At 44.4% G+C, this 22,753-nt stretch overlaps 1 protein-coding gene across 3 annotated transcripts in view; it reads left to right on the plus strand.

Annotated features, from left to right (window-relative positions):
- Positions 1-18,728, plus strand: part of sh2d5 (SH2 domain containing 5) — a 110,781-nt gene extending 92,053 nt beyond the window's left edge. For all 3 annotated transcript variants that reach the window (XM_038821755.1, XM_038821753.1, XM_038821756.1), the window contains 2 exons: positions 18,267-18,426; positions 18,518-18,728. In XM_038821755.1, coding sequence (XP_038677683.1) covers positions 18,267-18,426; positions 18,518-18,709 — 352 coding nt within the window. In that variant the 3' untranslated portion in view covers positions 18,710-18,728. The remainder of the gene's footprint in view (positions 1-18,266; positions 18,427-18,517) is intronic.
- Positions 18,729-22,753: the final 4,025 nt, after the last annotated feature.

Consider the following 22,753-nt stretch of genomic DNA (forward strand, 5'->3'; position numbering starts at 1 on the left):
GTGAGTGACAATGGTGTGAATGTGCACATATCCCTGAAGTAGGTTACGGTCTCAGTTGATACTATAACTGGACGGGAATATCCCAGAATGGAACCCTGGCTCAAAAGAATGTTTTTTTAAAAATATAACATGGAAGAACAGAGCCATAGGACCGCTAATTTGTTTTAACTACAGTAAAAAAAACATTTATTAAACATGAAAAGTTGGAGTACTGTACAATACTCCTTTAATCCCCCTTACTTAAACAAATACACATAGATTAAAAGATTAACATGGATTACAAAGTACATCTTAAACTACAATGGTCTCATTAACACAAAAAGTCTCTTTTAAACACACAAGGTGGATGTGGTCAAATACACGCACTAAGCTCAGAACCCAAGTTACTGTCTGTGGAATTCTCCTCAGAATCTTCCCAACTGATAATCACGCGAGTTTCCAAACTCTACTCCCAAAAACAAGCTTTTTAAAATCTTCTCTCATAATAATACTTTCCCTGAGCGGTTTCTATTCCAAATTCCAGACCAGGTTTTCCAAATACCACTTTTAAGCAAAGCTTCCGCTTCACTTTTAACAGCAAATCCAATCCAGGAATTTACACCACCCCCTTTAGGTTTCCTCCGATTTTACACAAATCAGAGATCCAGACAGCGATTTCCATAGTTATTTCAACTCACGTTTCACAGGCTGTACCTGAAAATCACTTCTTCAGCGATCTTTCTGGCATCTTAGCCTACTTCGTTGCTCTGTCTGTTTTTACTGAAAAGTGCTTTATTCCAGTACCATTAACCTCAGACGTCTTGGAAACCCTTCTTCATTTCTCTAATTTCCTTAACCCGCCACTCTTCAGATTCTGCACTTGTTTTCTTAACCATTAGTTCATGGTATGGATTTTCTTCGAGCAAAGCTGAGATATGTTCCCTCTCTAGCCTTCTAAACCAACTGCTTCTGGCAGAGCTGTGAGAGTTGCTTTCTCTCTCACTACCTATCTCCAACTGCAATCAATTTAGTTAAACTAAACTTAAAAGCTCCTCTACTTTACAAGACCCCAGTTGTTAAGCAATCATTTATCCTTCACTCGGCTTTTATTTACTCTTCTCGCTGCAACCCTCCAGAAGTACAATAGAATTCCAGTTGGATCTTAACCAATCCCCACACATACAAACACCATTGTCCAGCATGAATCTCACTATAGGTTTTACCCTTCTAGGCACAGAAACATTAAATTAAAGACACTTAAAATTATTCCTTATTTCTAATATTTACCAATACAAATCTTAATCCCCTGAAAACTACCTTTGTTTTCCTAACAGTAGCAGGTCAGATTAATAAAGTGGTCAGAAAACATATGGATCCAGTCATTTATTAGCAAATGAATAGAATATAAGAGCAGGGAGATTATGCTGGAACTATATAAAACATTTTCTTGGCGTTTGTTCGCAGCCGAAGGTTTTAGGGAGGTTTGTGTTCAGCAATTGCTGATGACTAGTCAGGCCTAACTTGACTGGCACATGTATCACAGGGTGAGCAAGTGAAGGTTCAGTCACTGCTGGGAGCTAGCTATGACACCCTGGCTCAGTGCACGGTCAATTCCAGTCGCACATTACACAGAATCACAACACAGGCGGCACGGTAGCACAGTGGTTAGCACTGTTCCTTCACAGTGCCAGGGACCTGGGTTTGATTCCCGGCTTGGGTCACTGTCTGTGCGGAGTCTGCACGTTCTCCCAGTGTCTGCGTGGGTGTCCTCCGGGGCCTCTGGTTTCCTCCTACATGTCCCGAAAGACATGTCCTCCTACATGTCCCGAAAGACGTGCTTTCTGAATTCTCGCTCAGTGTACCCAAACAGGCGCCGGAGTGTGGCGACAGTAATTTCATTGCAGTGTTAATGTAAGCCTACTTGTGACACTAATAACGATTATTATTAAAATTAAACTTATTTAAAAATACCCAAAATCTTCAGCTGCCTAATAACTACAGACACCAGGGGCGAACTTCTCCCCTATCCGGCGGGGCGGGGGATCCCGGTGTAGCGGAGTGGCGCCAACCACTCCGGCGTCGGGCCTCCCCAAAGGTGCGGAGTTCTCATCACCTTTAGGGGCTAGGCCCGCGCCGGAGTGGCTCCCGCTCCGCCGACTGGCGCCAACGGCCTTTGGCGCTACGCCGGACGGCGTTGGGGCTGGCCGAAAGGCCTTCACCGGTCGACGTGAGGCCGCGCATGCGCCAGAGCGTCAGCGGCCACTGACGTCACCAGCTAGGCCATCGTGGGGGAACCCCCAGGGGTCCGATCGTCCCGCGCCCCTCCTAGGACCCCGGGGGCCCGCTCGTGCCGCCAATCCTGCCGGTACAGAGGTGGTTTAAACCACATTGGCGGAAGAGGCCTGACTGCGGCGGGACTTTGGCCCATCGCGGGCCGGAGAATTGCCGCGGGGGGCACGGCGGTCGGCGGGACGTGATTCCTGCTCCCGCCGATTTCCGGGTGGCGGAGAATTCCGACCACGGTGGGGGCGGGATTTACGCTGGCCCCAGGCGATTCCCCGACCCTGCGGGAGGGTCGGAGAATTCTGCCCCAGTTTGTAACTGCAAACACAGTTAACTTTTTATTATTAACAGTAACTGTAATTAAATAGGCAAAAATACTTGGGTAACTACTATTTAACCTCAAACCTCCCTTCCCCACTTTTAACTGGCCCAACCCTCTATATATATATATATATATATATATATATATACACACACACACACACAGACAAACAAACACAGAGGGGAAAGATGGGTGTAAAATAATGATGAAAGTAAAACGATAAGAATCTTTGTTTCAGATGGACTTGAGTTCATGAGTCACAGAAATCTAGCATACAGGAACAACAGATAGTAAAGACAGTGAATGGAATGTTGGCATTTATAGCAAAAGGAATAGAGTATAAAGATAAGTGTTGTTGCAACTATACAAGGCGTTGGTGAGATCACACCTGGAATATTGGGTACAGTTTTGGCTCCTTTATTTGAGGAAAGATGTAGTGGCATTGGAAGCAGTTCAGAGGAGGTTCACTTGGTTAATTCCAGAGATGAGGAGCTGAATTCTCCGACGTCGGGATTCTCCATTCTGCCGGCAGCCCAAGGGTTTCCCGGCGGCGTGGGGATGCCCCACAATGGAAAACCCCATTGACCAGCGGCGAAACGGAGAATCCTGACTGCGTGCTGCACCAGAAATCTGGTGCAGCGAGATGGAGAATCCCGCCCCAATGGTTTATTGTATGAAGAGAGACTGAACAGTTTCAGCCTATACGCTAAAGAGTGTAGAAGAATGAGGGGAAATCAAATTGAGGTATACAAGATGATATAAGGTATGGATAAAGTAGATGTGGAATGGATGCTTCCTCTTGGGGGGGCATTCTAGAATGAGAGGTCATAGTCTTAGGATAAGAGGTAGCAAATTTAAAACAGAGTGAAGGAGAAACTACTTCTCCCAAAGGGTCGTGAATCTGTGGAATTCACTACCCCCCAAAAATGCAGTGGATGCTGGGATAATGAGTAAATTTAAGGAGGAGTTAGATGGATTTTTAATTGGTAATGGGTTGAAGGGTTATGGAGAATGGGCAGGAGGGTGGAGTTAAGACCTGGATGAGATTAGCCATGATCGAATGGTGGAGCAGACTCAATGGGCCAAATAGCCTAATTCTGCTCCTATATTTTATGAATTTATGAACTTATAGTAATAATGATAATCTAATCTTTATTAGTGTCACAAATAGGCTTACATTAACACCGTAATGGAGTTACAGTGAAAATCCCTTTATGACATCTTGCTGTTAATTTCTTTCTTCAATCTAGGCTTTCAGATGGATGTTATCTTTTCTTTCAGTTTGTAATGGTTTTCACTGTAGATTCACAGAAATAGCAGGTAGCCAGCATTCAAGAGAAGCAGCTTCCCTTTCAGGGTCTAGAAGCTTCTGCCTTCAAACAGTAGGCAGCAGAGCAGAGATAGAAAGATGCTTCCACCTTGAGAGGCCAGTGGCTTCTTCCGGGTTCTGTCCACAAAAACCCACATGACAGGAAATATCGCTGTTGGTTGTCAGGAAGAATACTGTCTCTGGCCAATCTACTGGCCACCAGGGAACCAATCAAAGTGAACCCCTCCAATCTCTTGGGTGCCAAAAACCTAGGAGCAGGAGTAAGCCATTCAGTGAGATCATGGCTGATCTGTGGCCTAACTTCATGTACCTGCCTTTGGCCCATATCCCTTAATATCCTTGCTTAACAAAAAATTATTTATCTGGCCCATATCCCTTAATACCCTCACTTAACAAAAATGTATCTATCTTAGATTTAAAATTATAAACTGATCTTGTATCAGTTGCCGTTTGGGGAAGACATCCAAAGTATACCACCCTTTGTGTGTAGAAGTGCTTCCTAACATCTCTCCTGAATGATCTGGCCCTAATTTTAGACTATGCTTCCTATTTATAGAATCTCCAACCAATGGACGCAGTTTATCTACCCTGTATTTTATTGTTAATATATTGAAGACTTTGTTCAGATCACCCCTTAACCTTCTAAATTCTAAAGAAAACAAGCCTAATTTGCATAATATTTCCTCATAACTTAACCCCTGAAGTCCAGTATCATTCTTGTAAATCTACTTTGCATTCCCTCCAAGGCCAAAATATCCTTCCTAAGGGATGGTGCACAGATCTGCTCACAGTAGTTCAAGTGGGGTCTAACCAAGGTTTTATAAAGCTGCAGCATAACTACTGTGTCCTTATATTCCAGTCCTCTAGATATAAAGGCCAACATTCCGTTAGTCTCCTTGGTTACTTTCTGTACTTGTTTGTGGTATTTTAAAGATCTATGCATCTGAACCGTCAGGTCTCTTTGGACCTCCACTTAATTTATTTTCATACCATCTGGTAAGTACCCAGATCTATCTTTTGGATAACCTCACACTTGTTTACATTGAAATCCATCTGCCACTGTTTTCCCCATTCACCTAATCTACATTGAAATCCATCTGCCACAGTTTTGCCCATTCACCTAATCTGTCAATGTCCCTTTGTAATTTATGCTGTCATCTACATTGTCTACAATGCCACCCAACTTTGTGTCACCAGCAAATTTGGATATATGATTTTCAATGCCATTTTCCAAGTTAATGAATGTGAACAATTGAGGACGTAACACAGAACCCAGTGGGACACCACTAGTCACATCCTGCCAATTTGAGTTCCTAACCCTTTCTGTTGCCTGCCACTCAACCAATTTCTCAGTCATGTCAGTAATTTGACCTCAATTCCGTGGGCTTCTACCTTAGTTAACAGACTGTTATGTGGGACTTTATCAAATGCTTCTGGAAGTCCATATAAACAACACCCATAGACATTTCCTTGCCGCTACCTTAGTCACCTCTTCAAAAAGTTCAACGAGGTTTCTTAAGCATGACCTACTTGCCATGAATCCATGCTGGCTCTGCATGATTAATGGAACATTTTCAAGATGTTCAATTTCCTTGAAGATGGAAACTCCAACAATTTCTCCACCACAGATGTTAGGCTAACTGGTCTGTAATTCCCTGGTTTTCCTCTTTCGCCCCTCTTATAAAGTGGAGTGACTAGAGCAATTTTCCAATCTAGAAGGAAGACTCCTGAATCCAGGGAACTCTGAAAGATTACAGTTATGGCATCAAAATGTGCTTCCCTACTTCCTTTAACAACCTCAGATGGAAATCGTCAGGCCCTGGAGATTTGTCACTTTTTAGTTCCATTAATTTTCTAATTATTAATGTGTTACTTACATTAATTTTTTTTAGTCCCACCCCCGAACCCTATTAATATCCTCAGGACTTCCGGCAAATTATCCTCCTTGTCAACTGTAAATACTGAGTCAAAGTAATTATTCAACATGTCTGCTTTTTCCCATTCGTCAATGACAATATCCCCACTTCCAGTTTTTAGCAGGCCAACATTGCTCCTGACCATCTACTTTCCTTTTATGTCACTATAAAACTGCTTCCTATTGCTAGTTTCCTTTCATGACCTGTTGCTTCACAGCTCCTGGGTCCCAGGTTCGATTCCCGACTTGGGTCACTGTCTGTGCGGAGTCTGCACGTTCTTCCCGTGTCTGCGTGGGTTTCCTCCGGGTGCTCTGGTTTCCTCCCACAAGTCCCGAAAAATGTGCTGTTAGGTAATTTGGACATTCTGAATTCTCCCTCACTGTACCCGAAAAGGTGGCAGAATGTGGCGACTAGGGGCTTTTCACAGTACCTTCATTGCAGTGTTAATGTAAGCCTACTTGTGACAATAAAGATTATTATTAAGATTATCTTTCCCATTTGGTAGGATCTGTGCTATGTATGCCATTTTTGTAAGCCCTTACTTTTAGTTTTATGCTGTCCCTCTTTAGTTGTCCTTGGCTGTTTTTTCTGTGTCGTGGAGCTTTTCTCTTTCAGGGGTATAAACTGGCTCTGTTTTGCGTTAAATGTATTTTGAGGACCCGGGTTCGATCCTGGCCCCGGGTCACTGTCCGTGTGGAGTTTGCACATTCTCCCTGTGTCTACGTGGGTTTCACCCCCACAACCCAAAGATGTGCAGGTTAGGTGGCTTGGCCACGCTAAATTGCCCCTTAATTGGAAAAAATAATTGGGTACTCTAAATTTTTTTTTAAAGTAATGGCTACTATATGTCCAATTTGAATTCTTCTGCCCAAATTACAAAACTTTATAACACAGCATACTATTTTGACACTTTGAGTTCCTTACTTTCTCTGATCGACTTCCAGGTATGTCTCGATCAATGATCCATGGACCAAAAACGATTAAGAAAAAATAAAAGAAGTAGGAATTAATGGAATCAACAGGAAGGACTTTGACAGGCAATTTGACCTTTCCTTCTCTTCTCCTCTTCTATGCTGGTTATTTGCTCAGTCTCAAAGGTGTTCATAGTACTCCCGATGTAGTGTCTCCCGGCATCACGATCTAGTGCCTGTGCTTCCTATTGATCATGGTCAATGTGGCACAGAGAGATTTCTGCAGGGAGGTTTTGAAACATTTGTGCAAAGACCCTCTGTTCCATTTGCCAATGGTCAGCTCCTCTGACAACATGATATTGAGTAGCCGGCTGTCGTCCATCTGGACAATGTGACGGGTCTAATGCAGTTGTCTTCAAAGAAGGTTGGCCTCAATGCTGTTAATACTAGCTATTTCCATTACTGTTTGTGATGCGGTTCTGCCGGTGAATTCTAGACGGCATACATGACAGCGGTATGGAACCGGAGAACTACAGCTTTATACACTTTAATTTGGTCTGTGCTCTGAGGCTGTGCAGAATCTGCCAAATACGCTGTTTGCTTTTGAAAACCAATTCCTAGACTATAGTGGCATCAAAAGAGATGACTCTCCGTAAATAAGTGCAATGCTTGATGGAATTCAGCCTGCTTCCCTCCATGAGAATATTTGGTGGCCAATAATCTTCTCAGTGTGCAGGCTGACGCAGGTTTCAGTTTTCTTTAAACTGATGTTTAGTTCAAAGAGTTGTGCTGCCTTGAAGAAAGGCGCTGTTATATGTAACAGGTCGAATTGACGGAAAGCACAGTCATCACTGATAAGAAGTTCACGGATGAGGTTTTTTTCTGTTTTTGTATGAGCTTGAAGACGCCGAAGGTCAAAGGCACCTCCATCAATCCGGATGTGTACATAAAATTCCTTCTCAAGGTCTTGCCTGTTGCAGCATCATGCTGAAGAAGATGCTGAATAAGGTCGGGACCAGCACACATTCTGTTTCACACCATTGAAGATACAGGAGGAACTTGAGAGGTCTCTGTTGTGCTTGACTTGACGTATTGATTTACATGAAGCTGCTTCATCATGACTAGGAACTTTGGTTTGCATCCAAATTTTTCAAGGATTTTCCAGAGTCCATCTCTGCTAACAGTTTGAAATGCCTTGGTGAGATCTACAAAAGTGAAGTTCAGGCTTTTGTTTTTCTCACAAGAATTTTCTTGTATTTGTCTGAGTGCAACCCAGCAATAGAAAGGAGCGGTTGGAACAGCCTGATTTTTCTCCCTTTTTTGTAGTAAGGTAATATTGACGGCATTACAAGGATCCTTGGGATTCTGCCCGGTTCCCTGTTCGTAACTCATGGAACTTGGGATACATTCCTAAATATATAAAACATTAGGGCCTCCTTCAATGTTTCACCCTGCACTTTAACCACATTCAGAGTCTTCACCGAATCAGCCTAAAGTTTCCTCGACAGTGGCTTTAAAGGATTCTTTTATCTCCTTGCCCTGCCGTTCAAACTGCCAATCCATTTGCTTGCCAAAGTTCTTCAGCTCCTGCGCCATCATTACCGCCAACGTGGCTGAGGTAATGGACGCGGTGGCCATCTTCCCTCCTTCACCTACCTTCGATGGGCTACCCCCCCGAGCTTTCTTCAAGACGAGCTTCTTTGGTGACATTTTCAACATGACTTATCAAGGGGCAATTTCTAAACCCACAACAGGCGTTTGGTCATCAAAACCCCCCGAAAAGCTGGGCAAAAGGGATCAAAAACAAAGACCCAGCCGGGTGCCACTTTTTGTGCGTCTTGCTCCGACATGACGTCACCAGAAGTCTAGACAGTTTGCTTTTATCTAGATCCATGGATATATCAAATTTCGTATCTGAACTTTTAAAAGGATTAAGTGCCCAAGCTCCCCAATTCTTCAGTTTAGAAATGTATTTCATGCTTTGGCCTGAACCATACAAATAAGCAATGGGAAGACAGAATTGAGCTTAGTTGTGAAGCTCTTTGTGGTGGAATTTGGGGAGGCACAGTGGTTAGCACTGCTGCCTCACAGTGCCAGGGACCCAGATTCAATTCTGGACTTGGATGACTATCTGTGTGGAGTTTGCACAATCTCCCCGTGTTTGCGTGGGCCATACTAATTTTCCCTTACTGTTCAAAGATGTACAGGCTAGGTTACGGGGATAGGGCAGGGGTATGGGGCTAGGTAGGGTCCTCTTTCAAGGGATCAGTGTAGACTAGATGGGCCGAATAGCCTCTTCCTGGATTGTATGGATTCTATGGAATAGCCGCTAACACTCACTGCCAACACTTGGCCCAGATAGTGGAGCTGTTGTCCTATGGGGTGTGCCATTGCAAAAGAAGTGGGAAGGAGGGTGGAGATATCATTTTGGATCCATTTGATATTTGGGTGGGATCTGCAGAGCAGCCCGAGGTAATTTTTCATGCAATGACTGATTTAAAATTGCCAGGGAGCAGGGACATGAAATGCTTCTGAACTGGGTTCAGAGGGACTAATTCATCACTAAGCTGTAAACTAATCTGTTTGTGTGTTTTGGAAAAATGTCAGTGTTGAGTGTTTTGTAAGAAGCATAAAGGAATGCAGCACAAAGTATGGAAAAAGCACAGTAACAGAGTTTCGGGCCATTTATTTCTCCGCATGATTACCAGTCCTGGCTTGGCACCTTTTCGCTGGGTGAGGGGGGAAAAAATTAGATGAAGTCTAATTACATTCACCTTCAGTGTTTAGATCAAGGATAAATTTGTTGAAGTTCTGAGGGCAGCTTACCTGCACTCTGTCTCTGCTGATAAATGTGCAGGGGAGGGAAAAAAGATTAAACATACATGTGACTGAAAATGGAATCATTCAGTTTGACATTAAAATAGTTTCATCTTTAAATTAATGGGTGGAACATTCTAACTAATACGATCCAGCTGTTTTCCTTTACTTCGGGTTGCCATTTGACCAGTAGCCAGATATGTACAGAACATTGGCTGAGATGAATGTCCTTTAGATTTTAAGTGTACAAAATCCAAGGTGAATTTTATTTCTACTCTGTGATTCTGGACAACCTTCAATTTTGTATCTAAGATAAGGAAGAAGGAAACAAGAATAGGCTTTACCAATTCCAGCCACGGTGTAGGCACACATTTCCCTCTCATGGAATTTACCCTACCGACCTACCAGTTATGGTAAACATCTTAGAAGAAAATTATCTGTAGAACAGCACCCTAACTCTAAGTAATTCAACAAAACTCGAAAATAACTGAATATATCAACTCACAATCTACTGCATGTCACTGAACAACAGCTTACTTTTGAAAGTGAAAAGAATTGTGGGTTTGTGTTGAAAGTTGTAAATGGAGCTTAATGCATGATTGAAATAAAACCTTAAAAGAGGAAAATGTTACTGTGGTGGTATGAATGTGAGCACTGCCATTGGTGCCGAGCATGGGTTTCCCATTGGCTCTGGTTGGTCATGTGCCTCTCGTCCGATTGGCTGGGACTAGTCATGTGACTGCTTACCAATTGGTCGAGAGGCAAGTAGACCCTGCCTCCGAGGCGGGGGTATAAGTACCCAGAGTTCCCGGCGGTCGGCCTTTCTCTGTAGTCGACCTCCGGGCTAACAACTAGCTGATTAAAGATCTTAATCGTGTCTCGAGTCCAATTGATGGTACATCAGTTACCAAGTGTAATGACCTTAGCTATAAGGCATTTGTAACAATGCTTCAAAGAGTTTCATTAGAATTAGAATTCAATGATGGAGGATGTGAAATTCTTTCATCCTAATTTTTGGACATTGGGGCTGCAGTTCGTGTCATGCCCACACCTGTTTAGATCAAACTGGGTGAGGCACAAAATGAATCTCTCCATCTCATCTGATTGATCGTGGTAAAAATTTCCTGCACCCCCAGAGCTAGCCTCCCTTTTTGAATGCTGCTGGTGAGCTCTGCTCACAATAGGAGATGCCAACAGCATTGCCACTCGCCAAGTGGCACATCCAGCTTGCTTTTGCTTAATGCAGACTGCCTTTTAAAGACAAAGTGGAGAAAAGGCTACTGCAATGGAGATTCTTACAAATTGAACTCCAGGGCACAAAGAGGGATCCAGACTGACGGATGCAGAAATGGAGGAATGGGTTGTGCAGGCCGGCTGGAAGAAAGACACTCTTCCATGAGGGCGGGGAGGAGTGCAGGAGACCTGCGAGCTTTACCCTCAGAAAGAGGGGCTAGCAAGTGTCCAGGATCATAAGCTCTCAGAGTCTGGACCAGTGGGCCTTGCAGCAGTCCCACAAGAAGTCTACTGCCCTAATGTAGGTGGTCAACACCATTGAATGCATCTTTACAAGACATCTCCTGCTCACTGCTCCACCTTAGTCTCTTGTGCTGCTCAATGCACCACACTCCTATCAGCACTCCCTGGCACTCAGGACTCATGCCTAATATCCAAATACAACCTTACCCTCACATACCTAGCAAGGTTTCTGGTCTCACATTCATCTATCACTGCCTCCGTAGTCCTCCAGCTCGGGCAGGCACATCACCCAAACACAGAGCTTCACAACTACTGACATTCAGTCCTCATTCTTGCAGGACAAGGTAGCATATAACAGAAGGGAGCAGGGGACAAGGATGCCTGCATCTCCTGAACCCTCCAGAGAAAATGGTTCTCTACAAAATAGTACTGGTTGTGACAGGGCCCACATAAAATGATATTGTTGAGAGCATTGTGGTATGTTGTTGATTAATGCTCCTTCTCAATTCCCAGAATATCCTCAACCTGCTACCTGGCTGCTGTGCTATGACCATTTACCTCTTGCTTCACATCCCAACCCCTTCCCTCACACCATATTTGTCCTTCTGATCTTCTGCTATCAGATATTCAAAAATTGCTATAATAGAAACAGAAAATGCTGGAAATACTCAGCAGATCAGCTGAATCAGATCATTGCACGAAGAGTCATCATAAACCTGGGCACGCTCTAATGGAAAAGTTTCCAGGGGCTCGATTCATTTAAATGGGAATAAAGTCCCGTAGCAAGCGTGTTTAGCCACGTGTTTCCAAGTCTGCACGTAGCTCCATTTTGTACACTGGGGGCTCCGCTCGCCGGAACTCTCCAGTATAGCAAGAGTCAAATGCCGTCGCAATCGCTGATGCCCAATGCAGTCCCTGACCCCCCGCCCCCCTCCCCCAGCCTGAATGCACTATGAGAGGATGGCACTGCCAGGGTACTAGGCAGGCACTGCCATCATGCCCAGATGGCACCAGCAGTGCCAGGGCACCACCCTGTCTAAAGAGCATGCAGCTGCGGTCTCCAATCCCCTGGAGACCCCAACAAGTGCTGTTTCATCTGGTCCACGTTTGTGGGGACCAGTGCTGAACAGCGCTCATCCTCTGTGTCCAAGGCAAAGGGGAAGAATCCCAAAGCCTCAGGTACCTCGGGAATCTGCACAGTAGAGTGAGACTAACTATCTCAATCTAATATGCAGATTTGCCAAATGTGATCCCGCCCACAATTAGGTGCAGCATGGCTGTTGGATCACGCCCTAAGTGCCATTTGTGGCAGATTTTGCTGGAAGTTCCCCACCGCTATTCAATGAAACTTAGTCACTCTTTTGGGCCCTGGCGAGTTTCTCACCGGTTTCGCCCACACTTCGAATTATTTTCATCACTGGGGAGCTGGAGTCAGAGATTGGCTGCCATTTTGAAATGCCCTGTTTTCTAAGTGAGCTACACCCCTCAGCCATGGGCAAAGTCACCCCACACACATGGGCATTCCCCCATCCCACCCCACCCCCCCAAGTGAGGACACCCCGCTATGGGGTCCTTGGCGGCCCCCTCTTCAGGCTCCCCCAAGCCTCCATAGAGGCCCCCACTTCCAGGATCCCCATCACCCCCCAACCTCTTTACCTGCCCTGCATCCCCTGAACCCTTCATATCCCACTCCACTCTCCTTTCATGGGCAGGGCCCTCCTTGGGCCCTGACCCTTGGCAGTACCACCTGGGCATCCTTGCACTGTCACCCTGGCAGTGCCCCTGCCAGCTTGACTGCCACCCGGTCACCTTGGCCATGCTAGGGTGGCAGTGCCAGGGTACTAGCCAGGCAGTGCCAAGGTAGAGCCACATTTCGGGAGGAGGGGGCCACCCTTCACTATTCCTGGCCATCCAGGTGCCTCCAATGCTGGGAGGCATCGTTCTGCCTGGTTCCAGTACTGAATGGTATCTGGTTCGGGACTCCCTGGGGAGGCCTTTAGATACCGGGAGGCCGGTAGATCACAGGTAGGTAGGCCTTAGTAGGTTTAAGGCCTAATTAAGAGAGTGCAGCTTGGTCCCACCCATTGTGGGCAGATTCTTGATCCTAGCGCTCCCGTTCGAGCATGGCTAGGCCTGTGGATCTCGCCCTCTGTTGCTCTCCACAGATGCCTGTCCTGCTGAGAAGTTATAATAATAATAATCATTATTATTGCCACAAGTAGGCTTACATTAACACTGCAATGAAATTACTGTGAAAATTCCCTAGTTGCCACACTACGGCGCCTTTTCGGCTACACTGAGGGAGAATTCAGAATATCCACTTCATCTAACAAGCACATCTTTTGGAACTTGTGGGAGGAAACCGGAACACCTTGAGGAAACCCACACAGACATGGGGAGGAAGTGCAGACACCGCACAGACAGTGACCCAAGTCCAGCACATTCTGCTCTTATTTCAGGTTTCCAGCCTCTGTAGGTATCTTTGTAGCAGACGCAACCACTGGTGCCAGCACAGTCGCAGTAGCCCAAGGACGAAGGCACAGAACAATAGCACAGCAGGGATAATCTGCAACCTCCAGCTCAGACACTGACACCGCACCTGTATTGGAGTCTTGTAAAGAGTTGGGATCTGCACACAGTGAGCTGCAAGCAGTTGGGGTAAAAGATGGTTTGCTTGTGACCATTCCTGTGGGCAAATAACAGACAAACATTGCAGCAGAGAACTCTGATGAGGGCTTCGATAGGATGCCATGCAGGGATACGCTGACTGAGCATGCACACCGAAATGCTGGGTTCATTGGTCGGCAGTCAGGCAGCCACTTGCCAATGTCAAGGAGTAGGGAGGAGTCTGGCTGCAACTTGGAAGGAATGGCGTGAAGTTTGCCCTCTCCAATGAATTGGCTATATCTCCCTGTCATTGTTGCAGACCCAGAGGCATTGTCACTGCTGTCCCATACCTGTTGCAGCCTTTGTATGGACAGGTGACTAGTTCTTCTGCCCTCCCTGTGAAGATGTGGCATTACTCTCTGCTAAATGGAAAAACACCTCCAAAAACATCGGAGTGTACTTGCAGACACTTCCCAATATAAAAAGTTCCATAAATTTTACTTACCTATAATAAAGATTGGGCTGGTTTAGCACAGGGCTAAATCGCTGGATATGAAAGCAGACCAAGACAGGCCAGCAGCACGGTTCAATTCCCGTACCAGCCTCCCCGAACAGGCGCCGGAATGTGGCGACTAGGGGCTTCATTTGAAGCCTACTTGTGATAATAAGCGATTTTCATTTCACTTTCATTTAAAGATGCCTGGCTCTTTAAATAAGTCTGCTTCAGGGCCCATGATGCTGCATCATGCTTCTTTTTTCAGGAGTGGACAACACAGGCATTACTAAGACATACATTGCCAAATTCAGAATCTTGCCTTCACATCAGCCAGTTAGGCTGTATGACTTCAGAATAGCACCAATTCAGTGTGTTTGGGAACACATAAGGTTGCAATTGTGTGCACCATCAATGAAGAATGCCACACGGGCTGTACTGGTAGAAGCCTATTGCATTGCCTGCCTCCAGGGAGGCAAAGAAGGCCAATGTAGCAAATATATTTCTTGGCGTGTTTAATAAGATTTCCTTAAAGGTCAGGGAGCCAGAATGGCCCTACTTGTGGTGGGAAGCCATTGCTTGAACAGGATAACATTTGATCCCTGACACAAAAGAGAAATAGGAAACTGAAGCAGGGCAGGGATAAGTTAAGTACTAAATATCTGTAAGTTATCTGTTTATCGGAGGGAAAAGAGCAAACATATCAAAAACAAAACTCAATAAATGTTGCTCACAATAATGGAGTACAAACTTCAAAGTGCCTAAATATGTACCAGCTGGATACACTAAAATTAGATTAAAAAATAAATTGTGAAATGAATGACCCAACTGCAGTCAGAGGTGAATGAATGACACTAGCTATTCATTATACCTGCAGCTGCCCAGATATTTCATGGGCTTTTAAGTGGAACCTTAACGTTATCAGATGTCTAAAACAACCCAGTACCTGCACAGAGAATCAGGGACCTGTGTAACCAAGCCAAGTCATTTCATCTCTTCAATTAAGCAGATTGACACATCCTCACCTAGAGACACAGGATGTGATTTAATGCCTTCTCTGAGGTGAGTTTGAGGTTGGGTTTGTAATAAGATAGGAAGGTGTCAGGTGGATTAAGTCAGGGGTGGGAAGGCACGTGGATGCCCTGCCTACCCTGCCACCAATTGGCCCTTAAATGGTCAGTTAATCTCTGTTTAATTAAAATTAAAAATTAAAATCGCTTATTGTCACGAGTAGGCTTCAATGAAGTTACTGTGAAAAGCCCCTAGTCGCCACATTCCGGCGCCTGTCCGGGGAGGCTGGTACGGGAAGAGCCTCATCCTATCGTCGCTGATATCAACCAACAGCGGGCAGGACAGCCACCACGCCTGAAGCATGTTGTGGCTTTTTGCAGGCTCCTTTGGAGCACTTGGTGCCTGTTTGAGGGACCTAGCACTTAGCAAGGGGAAGCCACTGAACGCTACCCCCTGCCCTTGTCGCCAATCCCCAGAGGAGGCCAATGACTTCCTCAGAGAGAACTGAATGTAGATGGGAGACGGAGGAGCTGAAACAACAGAGATCAGAAAATTTGAGTATTCCGGGGGGGGGGGGGGGGGGGGGGGGGGGAGATTTTTCACGGGTGGGATGGTTTTGTCGTTGTGATTGTTGGGTAAGGAGCAATAGGTCGTAAGGGAGCAACTCTCACACTCATAATAATCTTAACAATCTTTATTATTGTCACAAGAAGGCTTACATTAACACTGCAATGAAGTTACTGTGAAAAACCTCTAGTCGCCACACTCCGGCGCCTGTTCGGGTACACAGAGGGTTAATTCAGAATGTCCAATTCACCTAACAAGCATGTCTTTTGAGACTTGTGGGAGGAAACCAGAGCACCCAGATGAAATCCACACAGACACGGGGTGACTGACCACAGACAGACAGTGACCCAAGATGGGAATCGAACCTGGGATCCTGGTACTGTGAAACAACAATGCTAACCACTGCTACCGTGCCCCCCCCCCCCCCCCCCCCCCCCCGACCCCCCGCTGTGTGTGATGTTTTTCTTTTTGGAGAGGGTGACTTGTGGTTTCGGATCTGTCTTTGTTTGTGTCAGGGAGGGTGGGATCCACAGGGAGCTGTTTGTACAGACCAAGGAGGAAAGGGCAACGGAGGGGTAGATATGAGAGGCCTTCAGGCAGGAACTGCCAGGTAATGCTTTGAACAACAGAAGTGAGGTATGGGGGTCGGCAAAGCCGAGGTGGAGGAGCAGCATGTCAGAGACTGAGCGTGGTCATGGGCGGAGAAGGGGGCCATCTTGAATGGGCCCGGTTCAGGGTGAAATTAAAGAAGTAGAATTGGAAGGGAACAATGGCGGAGGGTAGAGGGGAGTGGAGTCGGAAGCCTGTGGTAAGATTCGTAACATAGAATGTACGGGGACTGAACGGGCTGATGAAGAGGTCTCGGGTCTTTGCGCACATGAGGAGCTTGAAGGCTGGGGTGGTCAATCGGCAGGAGACGCATTTCCGGGTGAAGGATCAGGTCAGGTGAGAAAGGGATGGGTAGGTCAGGCATTTCACTCGGCATTGATTCAAAGTCGCGGCGTGTGGCCATCTTGCTGAGCAAAAAGACGGGGCCAAGGAAGTACGGGACCCAGGTGGGAGGTATGTGATAGTGAGTGGAGTGTTGTAGGGGATGCCAATGATGCTAGTGAATGTTTACGCACCAAATTGGGACAATGTGTGGTTTGTGAAGGGGTTGCTGGGAACGATTCTGGACCTAGCAGAGGACCAAACGGATTTCGTAAAGGGCAGGCAGCTTTCCACTAATGTTAGGCTGTTACTGAACATGATCATGACCCCATCGAAGGGGCGAGTGTGAGAAGTATGGGTGAGGACCAACAAATCACGCCATATGTTCTGGGGCTGCTAGAAGTTGGAGAGGTACTGGCTGGGGGTCCAGTACGACTTTCTCCGGCTGGAGAAGATTAAGTTTGAATTGAGGGGATCAGCGGTGGGCATTGCGACACGGTAGGGACTGTTCTTGACCATGTTTGAGGAATTGTTCATCGCGAGTGGGTTGGGGGGGAAGGAGCGAGGGAGTGGGGAAGAGAGTGAAAAGGGGGAAAAGCTTGCACAAGCTGTGAACTTTGGGCTGTGGACAATGTTTTTTGATTTATATCTGTACTTTTGAATTTGCTTGGAATAAAATATGTATTGAGTTGTATTGAAATTAGTTTCCTGTCCTCTCTGGATGGGTATCTTATTACATCACGCGATCTCGCTGGCAAGAACAGCTTTTAATAATAATAATAATAATAATAATAACTTATTGTCACAAGTGGGCGTCATTAAAATTACTGTGAAAAGCCCCTAGTCGCCACATTCCGGCACCTGTTCGGGGAGGCCGGTACGGGAATTGAACCCGCGCTGCTGCCTTGGTCTGCATTACAAGCCAGCTATTTAGCCCAGTGGGCTAAACCAGCTATTTCGCGGTCGCGCCGCATTTTTCGCTGATGTCTAACGTGGGCACAAAATACCCCCAATGTCTCCAGTCTGTACACATGATTGAAGCCTCTCATCCCTGGGACCATTCTTGTAAATCTTTTCTGAACTTCCCTAAAAGCCTTCACATCTTTCCTAATGTGTGGGGCCCAGAAGTGTCATAATAATCCGGTTGAGGTCAAACCATTGTTTTATCAAGACTCACCATAAACTCCTCCCTTCTGTCCTCCCTGCCCCTTTAACCACTTTCTCAACTTAACCTATAATCTTTCAATGACTCCCGGTCTCTCTGTCCCTACACCCCTTTAGAATTGTGTCCTTTAGTTTATATTCCCTCTCCTCATTCTTCCCACCAAAATGCTCTTTTGAAGTCTATCACTGTCCTCCTCATATTTCACAATTCTTGCAATTTTGTGTCATCTGCATATTTTGAAATGGTGCTCTCTACACCCAAATCTAGGCTATTAATATATATCAAGAAGAGTGAGCCTAGTGCTGATCCCTCAGGGACACATTGTATACCCACCTCCAGTCTAATGCTCTTGGCAATTAATATTGACTGCTTGAAAAGCTAAGATCAATTGCATGTTAAAAATAGTTTTTCCATTCACAAGCATCTGATATCTCGCATATCTTATTATTTTTTGTAAAGGGATTACGCCACAACACTTTTAAAATATGATGTTATGGGATCTTTCTTACTGTGGGTGAATCCCGGCCCCCTGCAGTGCTGGACACTGATGATGCGGACCCCCTTTGGTGTGATAAACTATCTGATCTGTAAAAATGATGAAGGCAAATATTATCTGCAGGTATGATTACAAAACCTTTTAAAATTCCAAAATGCTCTTTTTTTCTAATGGTGGTTTTTAACATTTAAAATGTTTATTTGTTCTCTTCCAGCAACTGAATACACTAATGTTCCCCAGCATAAAAGCCTTGGTTGATCATTACACAACAAATGAAGATGGCCTCTTTTGTTGCCTCAGTGTTTCACGAGTAAATCACTGCTATGAAGAACACGATGCTACAGAATACTATGGTTTGGACCCAGTCCAAACCAAACCCGGGGACAGGCAGATTGCTTCAGATTAGTGAAGAGGAATTTGCAAAAACTGAAAAGGTTGCTTCTTGCAGGTCATAACAAGAGACTAGTTGCAAATTGTAATGTGCTGTGTGATTTAGGAAAATTGAATGCAGCAAATTTCAATCTGCCATAGGTACCTCCTGAGGTTCAGTGGCATCAGACACTACTGTGGCGGTCTGAGAGTCTAATTGTTATGAGAGTTTATTCACATTATAAAATAGCATGGCTTGGAAGTTGTATAATAATATTGTTTTGTGAGTCAAACAAGACATTTGTGTCTTCCGCATGCGGGTTTCTTCAGTCTCTTCAAAAGCAGACCCAGCTAATATTTGGCGAGTTGAGGCTTGATACAAATCATTAATCTGTTTTATTTCACAGCAAATGAACATACTGACCAACAGTTATGATCATATTAGAATAGTTCAATTATTACGATCTATCATTGCATAATGTTGAAAATAGAAACACACTAGAGAAGGTTTTAATTAACGTAAGAGCTTCCATTCTCCAGCATTTTTAGCCTATTTGGCTAAGTTAACAAACCTGACTGCCTTTCTAGTTTAAAGAAAGCCTATCATTGTGTGTGCTTGTATCTCTTGGTTTGTAAAAAGAGATCAGAGATTTCAAACATAGTTTAAAGGTGTCCTTTGATTGGCCAGACAGGCTAACAAATTGCTTGTTTAGTTTCTATTTACCACGTGAATAACCTTTCATCTAGTGCCTATTTAAATAATTCATGTTTATGCACATAGCTTTTAAAACAGTATTACAATACAGTATTACAATAACTTATTTTCAGACTTTAGTGTTTAAAACAGTATTAAAATAACTTAATGGTTATGGAAAAATTGTCAAAAACACCAAAACATGTCAGCAATCCATGCAAACCTTGCAAGAATAGTAGTTAAATTAAAAATTGAACCGAAGTAAGGGACATTGTATAAGGATATGGGTTTTGGAATATATTTTGAGACAATTAGGAAATGGAAGAGTTAAATCACCCTCAACATTTTTCTCGAGCTACTGTTCTGCACAAATACATTTTAGACTGTCCACTGACTTCATTCAGGCAGATGCAGTGTCCTAGGTGGTCTTGTTGCACAAATTGATTATTATTGCGAGAAGAGAGGGAAAAGGATAGGGTGAGACTTAGAACTGTCTACAGCCTTATCTCTTATCCATGTCTGTTGGACTGTGCAAACTTCAGCAGATTGTTGAAATATAATCAAATATAATATTCGTTTAATGCTTTTCAACATTAAGATTTGCTGGACTACAGTTTAATAATAAGGTTGCTCGTCTATAGGTTTATTGCTTTGGATTTATTTCTCATCTGTTGGTATAATGGAAAACAATGTTACAAAATAGGTTTCATTTACAATTAGAACATTTGTCCTCAAGGACCTGGATTGCATCATCAAAATGAAAACAGAAAATAAGTCCTGAAAAAGCCTGTGCTTAAGCTAAAAGACAGATAAGGGAGGCCAAGGCCTGTATCTAAACCGGCTGTGCCTATGATTCAATAGATTATTCCGCAGTTTTGTTTTTATGGAATATATCCTCGTAAGTCGGTACATTTTCAAGCTAGAAGGACCAGGATGGACACCAGACAGTTGTCTGGCGTATGTGAATATTGGGGACAGGTCAAAACCTCTACCTAAAGGCCAAACACGGGTAATATTTTTTAAAATGATACTTTGTATACTGCTAAAATATTGTACTGCATTAAGTCTCATTTGAATAAAAATTGTAACTGTTAACCAAAGTGGAGACAACTTCAAACCATTAAACAAACAGTCCAAGGAAACTTTAAGTTTATTACAGCTGACCAGCTTTAACAAGCATGGGTGCAAAGAAACAGCGTTGTTCTTAACAAAGATTGTATACATAGTGGAATTTGCAAAATCTCTGATGCCTACCTTGCACGTAGACATACTCTTTTGTAGCTTGATGTAGATTATGGCACCAACCATGATCTCTTCTGTTTCTGTCTGTAAAAAAAAATCTAATGAATTACTGTATTTGAAATGTCCTTGCTTGATTTAATATGGTTATCTTGAAATCACATTGTATTGGAATGAAAATCTCTAAGGGGTGAAGCTGGTGCAAGGCAATGAGTAATTTTAACAAGTTTGCATTTGTTCCATTAAAATCATGAAGGTAATGTAAGGTCATCTTTATTATAAGTGACACCGAGCAATTTGTTTATGTTCTGTACATTTATATCATACATAATTCCTAATCTAAATACAAAATAAGTATTTTCAGTGATGCATTTTAAAAATGTGGTTTTAAAGATTCAGGTTCTCGTGGACTAATTCATTCTCACTATATTTTCTTGTCTTATGATCTCTCAGAAGACAAAACAAATCTGACTGAAATATCTAAATCCCTATATTGTGCTTTTTGACTTTGAATGTGCATCCTTGAGTTATAACTATATATATATATATATATTTGTTTTAAGTTGCTGATGTTTTAATATCATTCATTGCAGAAATTCTGTAATAGGGAGCATGTGAACAGTGACTTTTATCTGGGAGTGAAGAGTATTGAGATCGGTGCATGAGTCGAATCCGCTTTGGTCTTGCCCAAGCAAACCACCTTCAGTACGCGGCACGACCCGGGCAGCTGACTATTGATGTGTAGGGTACTCTGGATCCGTGGAGACTGCGTCTACCTCAGCAGTAACACATACAGGCTACCAACACTTGAAATAGTACAACACTATTTTATTAAGCTAGAAACTGTTGAACATACTTTCACTGTGGGTCGACACTATGTTAGATTAAACTAAAGACCTATGCCTATCCTAACCAGTCTATACACTCAGCACATGGTGAAGATCTGTGAGCTCTGTCCTTCTGAGAGGCTGCATCCCGAATGAGCGGGAAAACTGATGCCCTCTGTCTTTATAGTGAGTGTGCTCTAACTGGTGATTGGCTGCGGTGTTGTGTGTGTTGATTGATCTTGCTGTGTGTCAATCAGTGTGTGTGTCTGCACCATGATATACTGGTGTATATTATTACATTCCTCCTTTTATAAAAAAATGTATGTTTGTGGCAATAAATAATGTGTGGTGAAAATGTTCCTTACTACGTGTGGGGTGCTAAGATATATTTACAAGACTATGTACATAAGAACTAAGCTATTTACATCGGAAGGTGCCTGGTGCAGATAAACAGTATGCAACAAAAGAGTAACTTGATCAACATTATATACAAACCAGGGAAATGATGAAACAAAGCAACGAAACAATTCAGAGAGTTCATAAATTCAAAAGTTCATAAATTTAGTCTCTGAGGTGGGCGACGAGTTCTGGTTGACCGTAAGGGTGGCACACCACTCATCGTCCGGATCGATGCTGTCTACTGGTAGAGGCTGGATTCTTTGCTTTGGGGACACCCTGTTTTTGGAAATGATACCGACTCGAAAAGGCGCCTTTGGGTCCTCGGTGTCAATATCGGGCAGCAGGTCTGAATCGGGTTCGGTGACCGTGGGTTGAATGGCACGGACATCCCTGCGAGGCTGGCTGGAGCGGCGAGTGTTGGCAGACTGAGCTGACCTGCATAAAGCAGCATAGTGGCCACGTTTGCCACATTGTAGGCAGCGTCGGGATTTGGCAGGACATTGCCGCTTTAAGTGGGCGGAGCCACAGTTGCCGCACGTTGTAGCATCTGTACGCTCGCTGTGCCACCATGCATGCGCGGTGGTGCGCGCCTGCGCAGTGCATTCGTCGACGTCGCCGTCCCCTTGTTCAGTGCGCACAAGTGCGGGAGTCCGCGAAAAGCGCTTGAAATGGCCGCCCTCATCCAGGCTGAGGCCCTGGACTTGCTTGATTGCTTGGACCCGTTCAACCTCGTGGGGACCTTGCCGCGCCGTTTCAGCCGCTTGAATGTGTGAATATCGACTAGTGGCGTGTCCATGTAGCACGTAGGTCTCGATGGCAATCGCTAGGGTGAGCTGCTTTACCATGAGGAGCTGCTGGCATAGGGAGTCCGACTGAACTCCGAAAACGATCTGGTCGCATATCATGGAGTCAGAGCTGGACC

This window comes from Scyliorhinus canicula, chromosome 16 (genome assembly GCF_902713615.1).
Source record: "Scyliorhinus canicula chromosome 16, sScyCan1.1, whole genome shotgun sequence".
NCBI lineage: Eukaryota > Metazoa > Chordata > Chondrichthyes > Carcharhiniformes > Scyliorhinidae > Scyliorhinus > Scyliorhinus canicula.